The 17,983-nt window shown below is 33.2% G+C and overlaps 3 protein-coding genes across 3 annotated transcripts; 2 read left to right on the plus strand and 1 right to left on the minus strand.

Annotated features, from left to right (window-relative positions):
* The first annotated feature begins 3,161 nt into the window (after window positions 1-3,161).
* LOC104119816 (homeobox-leucine zipper protein ATHB-40-like) lies at window positions 3,162-5,697 on the plus strand. The gene is made up of 3 exons (XM_009631411.4): window positions 3,162-3,431; window positions 3,652-3,956; window positions 5,253-5,697. The coding sequence occupies exons 1-3, from the start codon at window positions 3,350-3,352 to the stop codon at window positions 5,502-5,504; spliced, it is 639 nt and encodes a 212-aa protein (XP_009629706.1). The 5' UTR covers window positions 3,162-3,349; the 3' UTR covers window positions 5,505-5,697.
* A 1,318-nt stretch (window positions 5,698-7,015) lies between these two features.
* Window positions 7,016-11,128, plus strand: LOC104119808 (uncharacterized). Its single transcript, XM_070196148.1, has 6 exons — window positions 7,016-7,974; window positions 8,075-8,277; window positions 8,363-8,959; window positions 9,132-9,287; window positions 9,403-9,759; window positions 9,858-11,128. The coding sequence occupies exons 3-6, from the start codon at window positions 8,848-8,850 to the stop codon at window positions 9,878-9,880; spliced, it is 648 nt and encodes a 215-aa protein (XP_070052249.1). The 5' UTR covers window positions 7,016-7,974; window positions 8,075-8,277; window positions 8,363-8,847; the 3' UTR covers window positions 9,881-11,128.
* Window positions 11,129-11,641: 513 nt separating this feature from the next.
* Window positions 11,642-12,634, minus strand: LOC138905694 (uncharacterized). The gene is made up of 3 exons (XM_070194215.1): window positions 12,128-12,634; window positions 11,930-11,986; window positions 11,642-11,887 (listed from the first exon to the last, which is right to left on the minus strand). The coding sequence occupies exons 1-3, from the start codon at window positions 12,632-12,634 to the stop codon at window positions 11,642-11,644; spliced, it is 810 nt and encodes a 269-aa protein (XP_070050316.1).
* Window positions 12,635-17,983: the final 5,349 nt, after the last annotated feature.

Raw genomic sequence — 17,983 nt, forward strand, 5'->3', positions numbered from 1 at the left:
GATTCTTTGTACCCACCGGTCCAAACCTTCAATCACCGGTGAGATCCATCGAGTTACTGAAGCAAATGAAGAATGGAGGATCAATACGGCCATTAAACCTATTTTAGTAAAAGTAAATACTAAACAAAGAGCTTACAAGTGCGGTTCCAAGCGGCCGGAAAAGATGAAGTCGTTGCCGGAATGATATCGTGGTGGCAATTGCAACGAACCATTCCATCCACCCACGGTCCTTATCATCATCCATGCTAGACAATAAAGCATGGTGGCCACGCTTGCAAAGGTTTATCATTTCCCCATGGAAGATTTTGGGAGAATAAAGATTCATCATGTAAGCTAAGATTAGCTCCTCTCTAGTTTCCTGGCATAAATGCCAAAGGCAAGAAACCTTCCTCTATACAGAAGGACTTACTTGTGCCAAACACACCTGGTAACGGAGACAAAACTCCGCAATCACGGAGTCAAGCTCTCCGCTTAAAGAAAACGCACCCAAAGTAAAGGGAAACATGTAAACATATGTAAAATACTCTTTGGGAAGGGTGACTCGCTCCGATAGATCAAGAGCGATAATTTCTAAGTCATGGCAGTGACAATCTTCCAACATCAATGCTCGAAGGACATATGAAAGAAGGATACCTGCTAACGGCCCATGTACAAAAATTAGCAGTAGGGAATTTCTCTTTGAAATCTTTTGTGGTAATAAGACTTCTAGGGATGATGGAGCCCATTGTTGGAGGAGCAAAGTCCTCGGCTTTGTTTTTGATTTTTAAGGAACCGACACGTTTCGAGGAAGAAGCCATTGTAGGAAAGAAAGGGTCTTTCATTTGAAGAGAATTAGAAAAAAGATAAAGAAACAATATGCAAGTTAGATGAAGGAAGTCTGAAAAGTTATGAATTATAAGGGTGGAAGTTGATATGTATAAGTAAAAGTTTTGCGGCTAAATTCATGGCCAGGATTACCTCGATAATCGGCAAAAGATGTGTTGAATCATGGGAAGACGCGTGTTCGGGGCATTAAATGCGGAGAGGCATGTGTCTAATCAACCGTCAGAAGCCTTCAGAGGGAATTATAGTAATTTTCGCCAAAAGAGTGTTTCTACCAACTTTCCGGTAACACAAAGTTATGTCATTGGAAAGCAAGGGGACTATCTGTATTGGGTAAAATATGTTATGACACGTGACCGTCCAATAAAGGGACGCGTGGAACCCAAGACAGGGGGATGATTGAAGACTGAAGACAATTATTTCGTTTGTCACCGGGAAGAATAATGCTCATAAAGATGAGATAATGCTCTTCTCCCAGTAGTATTTAATAGAGAATATTCATAGCATTAAGAGCAGTTACTTGTTACAAGGAATTTGGCATTTATGTTCACTGTTATATCTTCATCAATGCCCCTCATAATTGACAGTAAAGAAGGGCACGATCCTAGGACCTTCTTCATAGCTATAAATAGTGAGCTCAGTTGTCATTGTAAAGGGCACAGATTTTTTAGCAAACTTACAATATATTTTATACAAAGCTCAAACCATTCTTATCGTCTTATTTCTTGATTCTTTTGTTGTTGTGCCGGAAACCTTGTTCCCGAAATTGTTGCTTTTATTGTTTCGTTTATATCTTAAGGCTAAGTATTGCGTAATTCTTCAATTATTTATTTATTTCAGGATCAAATTAATTCACTTATCTAGAAATTACGTATAAATTCAATTGTACCGTTTTACGGGTAAATACGTTTATTATTGATCAGCTTAATTACTCTTTTGTTTACCAACTTTATCGAGCTTCCTAGCTAGGGTATAAATTGGTAGATGAATGTCGCATCATCAAAGCAAAAACCTTCTAAGCTAAGCGGGAGTGGATAAATAGATTAGATGATCATCAGATATTCACATGCTTCTTCCAAGATTCAAGAGCAAGAAATCCACATGATCATTATCCTTTCGTTGATCTTAAAAAGATTCCAATACATGTACCAGTACCAGTAAAGACGGATTCATAACTTTAAATTAGCAAGTTAATATTGTATAGGGTAAAATCGGTTCATATTAAATACTCGAATAATAGAGCGATACGTGGAATCGGAGACGGACGAAAGACGAAGCAAGTGAGAATCAAGACCGAGAACAACAACTTCGGTTGACACCGGGCAAACCCCGAAGGGAACATTGCTACCGAGGACAAACGAATATTTGTCACCCGAAAGACATTCAATGAAGAATATTCCTCAGTATTAAATGCATAATCCGTTATAGAAAATTTTGGCATTCATAGCTTGCCGTTATATATTCATCAATGGCCTCCATAATTGTCATTTAAGAAGTGCTTAATCCTAGGACCTTGTTCTCTAGGTTTAGCTATAAATAGTGACTTCAACGGCCATTGTAAGACACGATTTTTCTAACAAACTTATGCTACACATTATTCTAAGTTCAATAATACTTTATTTTTTGTCTATCAATATTCTTATTGTTGTCTTCGAAAGCTTTGCTCCCCGAACCAAGTTGTTTGTTGTCTTATCTCTATTTCAATGCTAAGTCTTGTATTTTATTTAATTTATTTATCATTTTGGGATCAAATCGATTCGCTTGTCTATAATCCCAACATAACTTGTTTCAAACCAATGACCCCTTAAAATTAAAGTATTTTTAAATATAAAAAAATTGTCATTCTTATTAAACTGGCTAAAAAGGAAAAATGTGTTTGCATAAAATTTAAAAGGAAGTAGTAAATATGTCTCTATTGGGTTTGTAAAAACACACGCCCCTCCGTCATTGCGAACGGAAAAATAGTGGTTTAGTGATTGGAATTGATCCCTAAATCCGACACAATAGATGGTGTTTGAGAAAGATAAGAAACCCCATATTCATAACTAAGATAAAGCCAAAGCTAGCTAAAGCTTGGTTGCTACCATAATAAACCAAGTCAAGTTTCACCATATCAGCAAAAAAGCCATTCTATGAAATTTCCCAATCATATTCCCTAATTTAACAAATTTTATCTCATTATTTATTTTTAGGTCCAAATTTTATCTCATGGTTATTGCTTGAATATGTAGGATACTCAAACCATTAGAGATGATGGCAAACTTGATAATTGTCAGTAATAGAGAGGTTCATTTCAAAGTGCTACCTTTATAAATAAAGTCACAGGAGGTACTCTCCAAAGTCTTAAGCTAACTACTCCTTAGTCTTCACTGCAGCTTTATAAGTAACTAATTTAATTAAAAGTCCTCACTGCTGTCTTTCTCCCTATAGCTACACAATTTATCAACTTTAATTCATTTCTGCACCAGAAAGCAAAAGCAACAAGAACAAGAGAAACAGACAGAAAGAAGGAAAGAAACGTAATAGCATGAATCTTCAGGTGGATGATCAAATGATACTCATTTCTCAGTACTATCCTGGTATCTACACTCAAGAGTTACCAGAACAAGGTTAGTACAATGACTTTGCTTTTATAGTATACACTATGAGTGTAAAAGAAGTCTTTTACTGTATCGATCATATTATAGTCTTATAGTTATATTTCTTTCAAGTCACTATAGTCCCATTTATTATGAGAATTAAGTTACTTATAAGTATTTATATGATTTGATAGTGTAAATTTGTTTTTGTGAATTACGTCCAATGCTTTAATTTGGTGTGTTAATTTAGGGGAGGCGAAACAAAGGAGGAGACGAAAGAAGAACAAAGGAGAAGCAAGTGAGGTTATGAGGAAAAGAAAGCTTAGTGAAGAACAAGTGAACCTGCTTGAACAGAGCTTTGGGAAAGAGCACAAACTGGAGTCCGAGAGGAAAGACAAGCTTGCCTCTGAGCTGGGGCTTGATCCTAGGCAAGTTGCTGTCTGGTTTCAGAACAGAAGGGCTAGATGGAAGACCAAGAAGTTGGAGGAGGAATACTCTAAGTTGAAGTCTGAGCATGACACTAACATTGTTCATAATTGCCGTCTTGAAAATGAGGTCCGATCCCATCCCCCTCTTTTACTGTAATTTCTTTTTATCAAACTAACTACTTCAAAAATAAATCATATAGTAGGTTAAATATAAAACTTCCTTCTTTCGCAACAAGTCCCACAGCTCCCACTTTGGGAAAAATGAAGATCATCTTTGTGAATGAAATTTTTATGCATAATAGGTCATATTTATGAACAGTGTTCTTTATCTTGGTTTTGCGGTTTCAAATTAAATATAGTTTTAAGATATGCAGAATAATTACAGATGGGTCCTTTCCTCCTCCTCCTTTATTTGTGTGGTCCTGAATATTTTCCAATGATTTCATATTACATGGCATTTTACTGAATACAAAGTTTAATATGCTATTAGAGTTTGATTCATATATTATATTAGTGACCGTGGAAGAAAAATATTCAAGTAATTGATAAAAGTTAGTTTGATAATAAAAAATCAAAAAGAAGTTTAAAAGTTGAATATCTTAATATTTATTAGAAATCTTAACAGTTGTTAAAATTGTTAGAAATGAAATAATGTCGAATAAAGGAATTCATGAAAATGCAAGAATCAATATGCACATGAGAAACCCGACATATGTGTCCAAAAAAAGATAGTAGTAGTAGTAGTAACAAAATAAAAAAAGAGACATGCCATGTATTGACAAGCATGGACTATAAGCTCAAAAAAGGCCAATTAGGTGTGTTGCATGTGGATAGAAAAAATTGAAGATTGAGAAATCAGTTAAGAGGTGTAACCTATAAACCAGTGAAATATCGACAAAGAAGAAAGAAACTTGGAGACTGCCACCTCCAAAGGCAGCAAAAAGATATTAAATCCTCCAATTAATACTCCTCCGTACACCATTGTTTAAGGTGGCTAAGTACAGGCCCTCACATGCCAATATGCCTTTTCTTCACACTTGGACGTGCCAGATTATTTTGTAACTAATCCAAAAGTTAAAAGGAAATATAAAGTGAGTTAATTTCAATATAATATACCATTAGAACCTAAACTATAATTACAAGTAACTGTATCTAATAAATTGAAATAGTAACTTCACAAATAAAGCAGACAATATGCTACAACATGTAAAATTACATTAATCTTGTTAAAATCTTTACAGTACCAGTATATATAAATAAGTTGATATAGTATTTTGAGTTTCATATTAGTGCAAATCATAGCTTTTAGCTTAACTTCTATATTATGACAGTATAAACTTCGTCATAATCAACTGAAATTTAACTAAGGAAAAATGTATAAAAAGGGGGCAGCTAGCTGAGTCATACAGAATTTTTGGTGCAGGTTTTGAAGCTGAAGGAACAGTTGTCTGAAGCAGAGAAAGAGATACAAAGGTTGCTGATGGAGAGATGTGATGGGGTTAATTCGAGCAATAGCCCAACTACTTCATCACTCTCAATGGAAGCAGCCAATATGGAACCTCCTTTTCTTGGGGAATTTGGAATGGAAGGATTTGACAATACATTTTATGTGCCAGAAAACACTTACTCTCAGGGATTGGAATGGGTTAATTTATACATGCCATATGATGTGTGATTATTTTTCAACTGTAGAATTAAGCCCCAAAATTCTGTATATTATGTGTAGATATGACCTAACTAATGTGTGTACATCAATCTTTACTTTTCTCCTTGCTTTACTAGTGCACTAGTGTTACTTAGTATTTAACTACCTAGCTAGCTAGCAAGTAGCAAGATGGAATATATATAAGACTTTGGTTTTTGACTAAGTGTTTGCCTATGTTGCTTATCTTTTTCGTTTATATACTAGTTAATGATCTCCTTAATCATATGCCATATTTGCGCAAAAGTTGAAGTTCAAAATAAGTTCTTTAAAATAATGAGAGTGATGGGTGCTTCTGTTGCTTGTTAGTACGTAATTATCTTCTACCGTAGCAGAAAGCTTGAGAATTGACAGGAAAAAGGCACGCTAGCAAACCAAAAAGGCGTCTTGCTTTTCTTCGGATCGACACTATTATAATTTGAGTTTAACTTTTAAATGCTAATTGAGTACGTATATATATTGCACTATTAAGTCACTTAATTTTTACATTCCTATATATTATTTCAATCTTTATTACATTTCATACTCAAGTTTTAATATAATTACATATTATATACCCAATTACCAATTATGTACATTTTTAAGCATTTAATGATAATAATTAGTGTCCTAAAATCACTTAAACGTATCTTCCACTCCCCCCCACGTTTCTCTCTCCACAACCCCCCCTATCTTGCACTCACCCACGTTTCTCTCTCCACAAACTTCAGTATCCCTCCATTCACGCCTATTTCCACTCTTCTTCAAAAATTAGTCTACATTTTTTCACTCTTCTTCAAAAATCCCTCTCCATTTTTATAGATTCAAACTCTAAATATTCTACCACATACCTCCATCAACGCCTGTTACTTGCTTAATTTTCAATAAAGAAGAAAACAGTTTCGAAGATCAGCCCTAAAAAAGCTAAAGTAGGTAATATTCCTACATTTGATTTGGGTGTTTTCTCAGAGAATTCACCAAAAAAAGTTTTAAAATCAGCACATGCAAAATAAGAGACCAAGCTCAGGCTTTCCCCTCGTGAAGTTAGGGCAGAAGCTCGTACAAAACAAAAGCACGATATGAATGCTGGTGAATCCTCGATACCTGTTAAATCTGCAAAACAGAAAGGCAAATAAATTGCTTCCGATGATGATTTCGTCGAAGAAGAAGCTATCATGAAAGTTGCAAAAAAAAATAGTGTCTCCTACTGTTAAACCTTCAAAAAGAAGAAAGTTTAAAAATCTTCTAAAACTATTCCCCAACAGTCTTTGGAAAAGGTAAAAACTTAGTAGTTTTAGTTTATTTATTTTTAAAGCTAAAAAACTTGTTCTCATTCTTATGAATATGCATAATTTTTATTTTTGTCGTTGTAGAAATTTTGTCTACATTGTGTAGATTTATTGTAGATTTATATTTTTCTGATTGTAGATAAATTGTAGTATAAACGTAATTATTTTGTTTTCTGGTTTTGACTCTGTTTTTTGATTGTAGATAACTTGTAATATAACTGGAGTTATTTTGTTTTCTGGTTTTGACTCTGTTTTTCTGATTGTAGATAAATTCTAATATAAATGTAGTTATTTATTTTCTGGCTTTGAAACAAGTTTTAATAACTTTCTTTTTCTTTTGCTGCAAAATGGACCATTTTTTGCACCTCCTGATGTTGATTATGGGATCATTAGGTTTCAGACATTACCCGACCCCACTATTCCTGGCCAAATCAAGGATTTATTGTCTGAAAATAGTTTAAAGATGTTTAAGAAGACATATTTTGGGTATTTTCTTTCCTTGCCCAAAATATGTATGCAAAATCAAACAATTCATCTTCTCATGAAGTATGAATTGAACGCATCTGGTTCTAACTTTTTTTTCAGCAGAGATAAAGGGTGAGAGGCTGAATTTTAGTTTGAGAGAGTTTGCCCTGATTAGTGGCCTTAGATGTTTTACGGAAGTAACAGACTTTGGTTACACACCAAAGTATGACAGTAAAATAATGAGAAGCTATTTTCCAAACAAGGAAAAAGTTGAGAAGTCATATTTAAAACAAATCGTAACCAGCCGTAGTTAGGTGAACGATGAGGATGAAGTCAAGCTGTGTATTCTCTATCTCATAGAATTCTTCCTCTGTCCTTCAAACAAAGATAATGTAGGTTTGATAGACCATTTTAGGTTCTATTTGGTGGACTCAGGGCAGTACGCGAACTACATATGGGGTAGTGAATCTTACACACAATTGCTTCAGTCCGTTAGGCACAAGCTCAACCTTTCTGTTCATTTTTATGTCATTCGAGGCATTGCACTAGCTATGCAAATATGGTTGTATGAGTGTTGCTCTACCGTCAATACTGATATAGCTACAAGGGTTTCTAATTCAATCTCTCGCATACTTAGCTGGTCAGCTAGTAAGGACAAGATATGGTTATCTGCAATTGAAGATAGAATGATCAAACCATCATGGATCAAGGTAAATGGTTTTTACTTCTGCGCAGATAATCTAATACAAATTATCTACACATTTTATATATATTATGTCTAAGTCACTCACATTTCTTTTTTTCACTAAGTTCACCAACATAATTGAAGCACCAGAGGAGCTTTCAAGAATGAATTTGCCAGATAAAATTGAATACATTCTTGAAGAAGTTGAAACAAAGTCCGAGCATCCGATAGATGCTCCATCTCCATCCGTACATAAGTATGCAATTGGAATAAATGACAAGAAAGATATTGTGAAACAAATAAAAAACTAAGATAAGATGTTGACAAGGTAACATATATACATAATCCTAGATGATTTTTTTAATTTATGTTATGCAAATTATTTCGTTAACTCTTTTTATTTTAATATGTAGGTTGGTTCAGATCTTGGAACTTTCAAGAAAGATGTTTTTGAAGAACTAGGTAGCATTCGACTGCTACTCAATGATTCAATCAAGGTTGTTTTACAGGCGATAAACAGTCAAAAAGATAACATTGATGATAAGGTTTCATTTGAAATATATTCTTTTTAGACAATATTTTTTACCATGTCTAAGTTTATATTATCATTCATAAAGTATATAGCCTAACAAATTAAATGCGTGCAGTTTACTGACAGTTCTACAAAAAATGATGAGCACTCCAAAGAAAAGAACAATCAATACTTTCCGGACAGTAGTGCTAAATCAGTGCATGCCAGTAACAGTAAAGCAGGCATCTACATTATATCTACATTATATCTATATATATCTATATATCTACATTATGTCTACAATATATCTACATATATTTATATTATGTCTATAATATATCTACATATTACCTAAATTATCATCAACTAATCTGCATTATATTTCCAATGGTTTTCTTAGATACAGGGCAGGTGAATGACATAGAAATTGAGGAGAATGTTCCTGTAAGTGTTGATTTATCTTCCCAATTTGAAGGAGCATTTGATGAAGAGAATGCAGGTAAGATTTAGTACATGTTATCATCACATTTCACAATACATTTTGCATATCAGCTGCAGGACAACATTTCAATAAATTTACTATAATTAAACTACAATTTATATGCAATGATATTAATGTTTACTACAAATTATCTATAATTTTATTAAGTTATACATATTTATTGTAATAGAGAAGGAAACTATGCATGTAGAATCTCCAAAACAGGAAGCTACAATAAGCATTCCAGGAGAACAAAAAAATGAGGAGAATGAGAAAAAAATACAATCTCACATTCAAGAAGAGAACGTTATACAACAAGGAGATGATTGCTGTGAAGATTTCAGTGGTATTATACATTACATTATAATTGTAGGGAAAAAAATAGGTTTAATATAAGTTTCAATTTTCAATAAAGAGCTGATGCAACATGTCTTCTTATTCATTTATTTTAAATTTTGAAGGTGAACCAGCCGACTACATTAATGTAGGTGATTCGGACAATGACTCCAGATCTGAAAAAAGAGAAGTAACACTTGATGATTTTGAGCTGCAGAGAACTTCTCCCAGATTATTAAGTTTGGCGAGCTTAATGAAGATGAAAAAACCCCTGTGCATCAAGGAAGAACAAGGCAGCCTGGAAAGCATGCCAGATCCCCATTTCTCCCTTTTTACAGTTCTGGGTGGAGAACTTCTGTTGGACCTCCAATTTTTCTCATCAAGCATCCATTTACTGGGGTTATTGGCGAAGATGTTGATCCTGACTTATTGGAAGAATTCAATAAGTGGTTATACTTTGGTATCGATACAGTTTCAAAGAGGTTAGTTTATAAAATTTGTTCATATTTTTGAGTGCATTCATCTTTTGAATTTCCACTTGAATCTACATATTTATTGTAATTGCTAAGTGTTTAAATAGGAGGAAGGCGCCTTATTCTGTAAAAGATAACCAGCTTAAGCCGTGGTATGATCTTGGAGTGGAGAAAGTTGATAAAAAAGAGAGGTTTTATACTTTGACACACCCCGGGCAAGTCCTCAACGACACGATAAACACATACCCTGGCAGAATTTAATGACTAGCTGTAGTATTCTGTCATCTAAAGATTTTGTAATTTTTTTGTTTAAAAATTATAGTTAAATTGTATGAAGCATTGAGAAATAATGAAATCTTTTTTTATGCAGCACATTGATGTTATTTTATACTATTTGAGAAAGAAAGGAAAGTATGGTCGTCAAAACAAAATATAGTTTACAATCATTGATTGTATGTTCAACACTAGAATTGAACAAATTTATCAGAGGTACATCAATGCTCCTGCCGATAAGAAGCTTGTTGTTGTCAAACCCCAGGACGTCGTATCAGAATACATATTGGGGTACAGATTACTCACAAATATTGCATGGGATCAAGTTGATTTTGTGATTATGCCCATAAACATTGTGGAGAAATTTTATTAGTTTTTGGTTGTGTTTGACATTACCGATAGGGTTCTATATGTTTATGATTCTATGGTCTCTTCACGAAATCACAACCTTGTTGAATCTGTTGTCAACAAGTTTGCTGTTATGATCCCCCTCTACTTGTCATGCACCGACTTCTATGGCAAGCGTTCAGACATCAACTATAAGAACACAAAGGCATACATTGAAAAAGGTGTTACTCACCCTCTTGACATTCAGTGGTTGGTCGGTGAGATACCCCAACAAAATGAGGGATCACTGTATGAAAAAGCTATATTTCCTTCTATCTATTTAACAGATTTTATTTTACAATGAATGTTAAATCTTTTCTCCTATTTTTTTTTGTAGTGACTGTGGTGTATACGTGGCTGCATTTGCAGAATATGTCAGCATTGGAGAGCTAGCAGTTTCAAAGGAAGACCTTTCTGATATTGATCAACATCGTAGACGCTATGGAGCGCTACTTTGGGATTATGATAGGAAGAAGCAAGATACTGGTGCAATTAGTGAGAGTGAGGTGACTGGCAGATTAGCAAGAAGAAAAGGTGCACCAGCTGTGAACGAGAGAACACAAGTCCAGAAGAAGAAGAATTAGTTGCCCTTTTCTGTAGAAAAATTATAGTTAAATTATTTAGTTGTAGCTGTTTTGTAGTAAAGTTGTAGACAAATTATTATCTAAGAACAAGTCAGTTGAAGTTTATTTGTAGCTGATTTGTGCTACAATTATTTTATCCTATATTTTGTTATTTTATCCAGGATACTACTACTTAGAATAGGAAATATCTGTTATTTTCTTTTGGTTGAAAGCTCTTAGTACTTGATATCGTTATTGTTAGCATATAATTTCTTTACAACTTAACTACAATTATGTATTATACATACAAAAAATACATAATCCAATCAAGTTATTAAAGGTATGTATTATACATACAAAAAATACATAATCCAATCAAGTTATTAAAGGCTGAAATGAATACACTCAGTAATTAAATAAAATAAATATAAACCAATTGCATTAAAAGCTGAAAATATTTCATTATAGGAGACATTCTTTATTCAATTTATCAACACAATTACACCTCAACTATAATTCTCCAGAACACTTCAACACAATTTATCAAAAAATCTTGTGACTTTATCAAATTTCATTTCCTTTTGGGAGTATTCTTACAAGATCTTTTGTTATGTCCTTCTAGTCCGCAGTTGCCACATGAAACCTTGTACTTCTTTGCATTTACTCCATCATATGATTTGTATCTTTATTTTTTGAGGTCTTCCTGGCTGTCTTTTTGCAGTAGGTGGCATTACAACTTCTTCAGCTATATGTTGTGGCACATTCCATTTACTTTCGTCAGGCAGTGAGTCTACTGGTATTTCATAAGTATGCAAAAGGCTCTCCCTCATGTAATAAGGAGAACAATAGTTTTCATAAGACTTATTCCTGTGCCTCAAAGCCGCCAAAGCATGTGCACAAGGAAGTTCATCAAGCTGGAATTATCCACAACTATATCTCTTGTTTTGAAGACAAACAATAAATCGCTTCACACCATCTATCACTGTATGGATGTGATCTGTTGAAGCCCTCACCTACAATTTCATTACAAACACACAACAAGTTGTCAGAAACATATACAAAATAACTACAATTATACAACATTTTATCTACAATTAACAATATATATTTAGTTTAATGGAATCATTGATCTGATGTTACTGGATATAGCTTACTCTCATCTTCTGCGATAATGTCCTATTGTCCTCTAATTCTTTGTTGTATTTTCTTCCAAGGTATGTGAATGTACCCTTTGCTTTTAATAACTTTTTATTAGTCCAACGTTCAAGAAGAGTCATCATGTACTTTAATAGTTCTACTATGGGCAGGTCTCTTGCATATTTTGTTACCGCATTCAATGACTCTGCAATGTTTGATGTCAACGTCCACGTTCTGTTCACCATAGCATGTACTCGAGACCATCTGTAATAGCCAATATCATATAGGTATGCTTTAACACGCGTGTCGATCTCTTCAATCTTTAACATTCTTTCATTAAATTCATCAAGCGTGTATGATCGTGTCGTGGCAAAGTACAATTCGCTTAACTTTAGATGACCCTTCTTGAACTTTGACCTTATATTTGTCCAAATATTCCACATGCTAGCATAATGTGGCATGCCGGTATAAACAATAGATGTTGCCTTCAAGATACTCTTATTCTGATCTGAAACAACACACATATTTGATTTTTCACCATACGCATGTTTGAATTGCTCAAAAAACTACTTCCATAATGCGTAATTTTCTGAATCAACAACAGCGTATGTCAGTGGTAATATGCTACCTATCACAGGTGGCAAAAAGAAATTCAATTTCCATAATAAAACTGGAGATGAAAAAAAATACATACTAAAAAATAAATTTACAACAATATTTCTATAATTAATCTACAATACCTACTGCATCTATTGTGCTAGTTGTTAACATTATTTCCCTATATGCCGACTTAAAAAAAGTCCCATCAACTACTACAACTGGCCTACAATACTTCCAACCCTTGATGGACGTACTAAGCGCAACAAATGCGTACAAGAAATAAGCATCGTCAGTCTTCTGCAATTTAACTACCGACTATGAATAAGTTTTCTCCAGAATATACAAATAACTTGGCAAGCGATTGTAGGAATCAGCAGGATGACCTCTCAAAAATTTCAAAGCCTTTTCCTTTGCTCTCCAAGCTTGCATGCATGTTAAGTTCATACCGTGTTCCGACAACATATCAGTTTGTATGTCTTTCGGTGTGTAAATTGTCTTAGGATCCGCATATTTTGGTATAACCATGCTACCAATAACCGTGGCAGTAGGTTTGCGTTGTATGTATGTATTGTCCATCAAAGAGCATATGTGCAAGCTGTTGAATTTTCGAACCTTGAACAATGCTGAATCATTTATGCTGGTGGACTTGAAATGCCATGTACAATTGTCCCCAACACATACCAGGCAGTAGCTACAGAATAAAAACAATTTAAAGAATGTTATGAAAAATGTAGCTATAAAATAATAGGCTGTTTAAGCATAAAAATCTTATATTTAATAATTTATATACAAAAAACCTATAAATTATATACAATTTGTATACAATGATATTACAAACTATACAAAAAAATACAAAGAAACTACAAATTAAACAAAAATATGATGTTGACAATTGAATTGTTCCTACCTTCTTGCGCTAGACCTTTTCACCTTAAATTGAAACTTGTTCATGACATAATAGTGCTTCATTGCAGTGGCAATTGTTTGCTTGTCTTTGTAGACTTGGCCTACTTCAATAACATTTGGCGTATGTTCGGTTATGATGATACTTTCATATTCCATTGTCGCTGGAGATGTTGGCATATCAATCAACTTCAGTATTCCAGATGAACCTGCACTCAATTAAAACTAACTACAGTTCATACATACATTGTAGATAGTTTGTAGTAAAATTGTAGAACACGTGAAATTCAATATTCATAACAGTTGAACTACACTTGTTATGTAGTATTTTTGTAGCTATATTGTAAAAAAATTGTAGAACACATGAAATATTAAAAAAAATATCACCACTGAAATAAAAGAGCAAACCTGCAATTATGTTTGAATTTTAGAGATACTGCATTCCAAATCGAAATCACGCACTGTTATACATAGCGGCTACATTCCTAAACTTTTGTTTTCCTTTTTCGTTTCCATGTATACTCGAACTCCCATATCGCTTCGAATTTCCATTGGAGGACAAGGTTCGTTGACAATGTATTTGATTTCGATGATTTTTTTCTGATGTATCTAATCATTAGATGCTCCGCGATTGCAAAATTCAATTGACTATAATTTGAATCATCGCTGACTACAATTCCGTCAACATTAAAATCTCTGTATCTCCCAAAACTATCCCAATTACTATTTAGCTAAAGCATAATAGCTATTTTTGACATTATATCGCGAAATTCAATACAATTGTAGATAATTGTTTGCAATTTTTTTTTCAAAACCTTCGCTTATGGTTGTGAAACCAGAGGAGACAGAGAAAACCAGAGGATCGGCGATGATAAATGGGGAAAATCGGCATAATAGCAGGCTTAATTCAATTGCGATGATTGCATCACAAAATTCTCGGAAGAATCCTACGCGATCCCAAAATCCCACGTCTATAAAAGGAAGGGTACTGCAGAAAGGATTCTAGTTTAAATAAATGTATATAATTTGTAGACAAAACGTGTTTAGGCCGGGTAATTAAATAAACATGGACATTTTTGGTAATAAAGTTTCATATAGTGTATAGGAATGAAAAATCCCAACAATTAATTATCCATAATAAATTGAATTTATAACATGAAACTTGAGCAAGCCTGCTATGATAGATAAAATTACATTGATAGCAAAAAAAAATATATATGTTACACTGCCACTGCCACTGTATATAATTAGTTAAATCTCTTATAATTAAGCACACATGCATAATTCATCCAATAAACGAGAGGTAAATGGTAATTAAAGATGTAGATGGATGGACCTTTGCGACTTTAGGCCGTACTGTTTACTGACAGGTAAATTCATCCAAGAAGGCCGTACTAATACGAGTTTAAGTGCAAAAAAATAGAAGAATTAACTTAAACACTCTCACATAACTACTTAAATAAAAAATTGTTAACGGATATATAATATATATTATTCTGTATGATCTATTTGTATAAAGAGCCGAGTAGACCATTCAATGGCTAATTAAGTCCATATTGTAAATATCTAAACTTTACATAGAGTGGTAATTTGGTAAAGAAGATATTTGACACGTTTGAATGAGTCAAAAACTCTGAATGCGTAAAAGAATTTAATACTGTGAATGGATATTCAATCTTGTGTAGAGAATATTAATGAAGGTTCAAGGTACTGATAGCTAATTTGAGACACGCCTAACAAACCCACCAATTATACAGTACAATTTGGTTGCCATTAATGGTAAAGTTTGCAACTGGAAATTAAAACTTACCATTCGAGTTGATTGCTTGAACAGTCCTTTGGTGGATGACAATGACATTCATATAATGATACAAATTCAATTAACTTTAGAATTGATCATGCTCTCGGCAAGAAAGAGAGTTCCATGCAACATATATATTGCTCTCTTTACTAACCAACTCACTCGCGATGTCTATCAACATATGTGCAGTTGTTTGTAGTTACTTTAAGATGATATGATAGTACTTAAAAAAAAAATTAGTAATTAAAAGTATTTTATTTACCAAGTATAGATATTTACAATTCTTACAATTTGCAACTAAAGGTTTAGTTTAGACATGACATAGTTCGTTCTAGCCGGGAAATATGGTGGCCCTGACATGTATTTCGTGAATGATCAATCGTAGTAAAGCATTGGTTGATCTTCTTCTTCTTTTTTTTTTGGAATATCACATTATTTTTTTCTTGCCAAATGTGATAAACTGCAGCTTCTAAAGTCATTCTGCATACTGTTGCACTTCCACTCTTCCCTTTGCCAAACTGTTCTATCCATGTCAACTCCTCCTGTCAAGCTTTCTTTGTTCTCTGTATACCTTACCACTTTAGTAGATGCTGCCTTATAGTTCCTGATATTTCACAATCAAAGAATAAATATTGTACTTAAAATTTCTTTTATATTATTAATGTATATAAGTTAAGCTCTTTCTAAATAACTAATTTATGGTGACTTAAAACAAGTTTCACGTGATTGTCATATAAGCGACCTGATTACAGAAGTGTACTAACAAATGAGGCTATAGGTGCAAAAGGCTGTTACTATAAGGCCCATTTTTAAATCATGGAATTTTTATTGGACAGTGGATCCGATCATAGATAAGCTGTTAAGGAAAAGTTGACAGCCCATCTGGCACATTGATAATATTAAGAGATAATAGTAGAAAAAAATACACAATATAATTGCTCCCAAAAATAATAGCCAACATATATATATATATATATATATATATATATATATATATATTGTATATTTAACTAACGAATGTAATTATATTCGGCCGCGGGTCAAATATATAACTTGCCCTTGACAGTAAGCCCTCATTCTTCTAGTTCAGCATAGCGTTTGGCTCACACATTCTGCGAGAAACTATGGAAGCCCTCCCATTCTTCCCCTTCTTATTTCAAAGTCTTTTGTTTTATTTTTTATTATTTTAAGATTACCACCTATTACCAACAATGCCAACTCTTGTTTTCTCACCTTTGATAATCTTTTTCCTTGATGAAAGTAGGACTTTCATTCCTGTTTTTCCAACAAAATGATACCATTTTATTCCTGAAGCTTGAAATAGGGCTCAATGATTAAGTTAAACGCACTATATATGAAAATTAAAATTTGACTATGTAATAATTTAAAAAGGACAAAATCTTAGCTAGCTCAAAAAAATGAAGACCATGATAGTAATTTATTGTATGTTTAGTCAAGCTACAAAAATCAGTTTATTTTGAGAATGACTTTTTCTTAAACGTGTTTTTTAAAAGTACTTTTAGTGAGAAGCAGTTTGTGTTTGACTAATTAATTTAAAAAATACTTTTAATCAGCAATTAGTGTTTGACCAAACTTTTAGAAAGTGCTTCTATATGTGTTTTTCTCAAACGTTTTTTTGTTTTAAAAATCTGTTTCTCCAAAATTGCTTATACTTCTACTCAAAAGTATTTTTTTTCTTTTTAAAAATTTAATCAAATACTTTAATTTTTTTAAAAAAATTGAAAAAAAAAGTGCTTTTGATTTTGAAGAGGCTTGATCAAACAAGCTATTAGTCCGAGGGACTTGAACGCCGGTTGATTCTCTTTGGGGAAAACAAATTGGGCGGCGGGTGGGGGTAATTAAATTATGTTATCTACTTTGTTTGTTTAAATTGATGCCTTGTCATTCCTATCCACTTCTTTTCTGCCAGCTGGATCCCTCACGTGTCAACTTCCAAAACCCAATTCCTGAAACGGGCCGGGCCGACCCACCCATCTGGCCCTTTTCCTTTTCCAACGATATTAATTAAGTTTCTGAATAAGGATATCATTATTATATTCTTTAATATTGTCATTGTGAATCAGCGTCTACTTGGTAAAGCTATATTCCTTTAATTTGGATATATAGTTACGTGAAGGGAATGCAAATGTCGATATACACTACATACGTCCTCTTGGTCAATCTCCTCATCTCTATTCATCATTAGTACTTTAGTTTGATTTCTTCTAGTTTGTGATATATTGTCGCTTTTATTTCCAATGAAGTGGTCTACTAAAAAATAAATTAATAATAATTTTTATTTATTTAACAAATCCACTATACATGTTTTTAAAGTATAAATAAATATTCATCATTCATCACTTAATAGTATAGTTGGCGAATGATTTTGTTTTTTTTTTTCGTGTTTAAAATCGAAATAGAAAATAAAAGAAAAAAATTGACAAAAGAAGCCGCTTAAACATAATCTACGAGTATTTTTTTTGAATTTTTTCATAATTTCATCAGCAGCGTCTGCAACAATACTTTTGATGCCGCAGTGAAAAGAGTCTAGTGTTCGGACCCAGAGTGC

This window comes from Nicotiana tomentosiformis, chromosome 2 (assembly GCF_000390325.3).
Source record: "Nicotiana tomentosiformis chromosome 2, ASM39032v3, whole genome shotgun sequence".
Taxonomy (NCBI): domain Eukaryota; kingdom Viridiplantae; phylum Streptophyta; class Magnoliopsida; order Solanales; family Solanaceae; genus Nicotiana; species Nicotiana tomentosiformis.

Bases quoted from the DNA above. Each gene is read 5' to 3' on its own strand.
- LOC104119816 (XM_009631411.4), top strand. From the start codon at position 3,350: ATGAATCTTCAGGTGGATGATCAAATGATACTCATTTCTCAGTACTAT. The intron at 3,432-3,651 runs GTTAGTACAATG...GTGTTAATTTAG, and splicing joins TCAAGAGTTACCAGAACAAG to GGGAGGCGAAACAAAGGAGG. The intron at 3,957-5,252 runs GTCCGATCCCAT...TTTTTGGTGCAG, and splicing joins ATTGCCGTCTTGAAAATGAG to GTTTTGAAGCTGAAGGAACA.
- LOC104119808 (XM_070196148.1), top strand. From the start codon at position 8,848: ATGGTTTTCTTAGATACAGGGCAGGTGAATGACATAGAAATTGAGGAG. The intron at 8,960-9,131 runs GTAAGATTTAGT...TTATTGTAATAG, and splicing joins ATTTGATGAAGAGAATGCAG to AGAAGGAAACTATGCATGTA. The intron at 9,288-9,402 runs GTATTATACATT...TAAATTTTGAAG, and splicing joins TTGCTGTGAAGATTTCAGTG to GTGAACCAGCCGACTACATT.
- LOC138905694 (XM_070194215.1), bottom strand. From the start codon at position 12,634: ATGTGTGTTGTTTCAGATCAGAATAAGAGTATCTTGAAGGCAACATCT. The intron at 11,987-12,127 runs GTAAGCTATATC...ATGAAATTGTAG, and splicing joins CATTATCGCAGAAGATGAGA to GTGAGGGCTTCAACAGATCA. The intron at 11,888-11,929 runs GTTTGTCTTCAA...GGATAATTCCAG, and splicing joins ATGGTGTGAAGCGATTTATT to CTTGATGAACTTCCTTGTGC.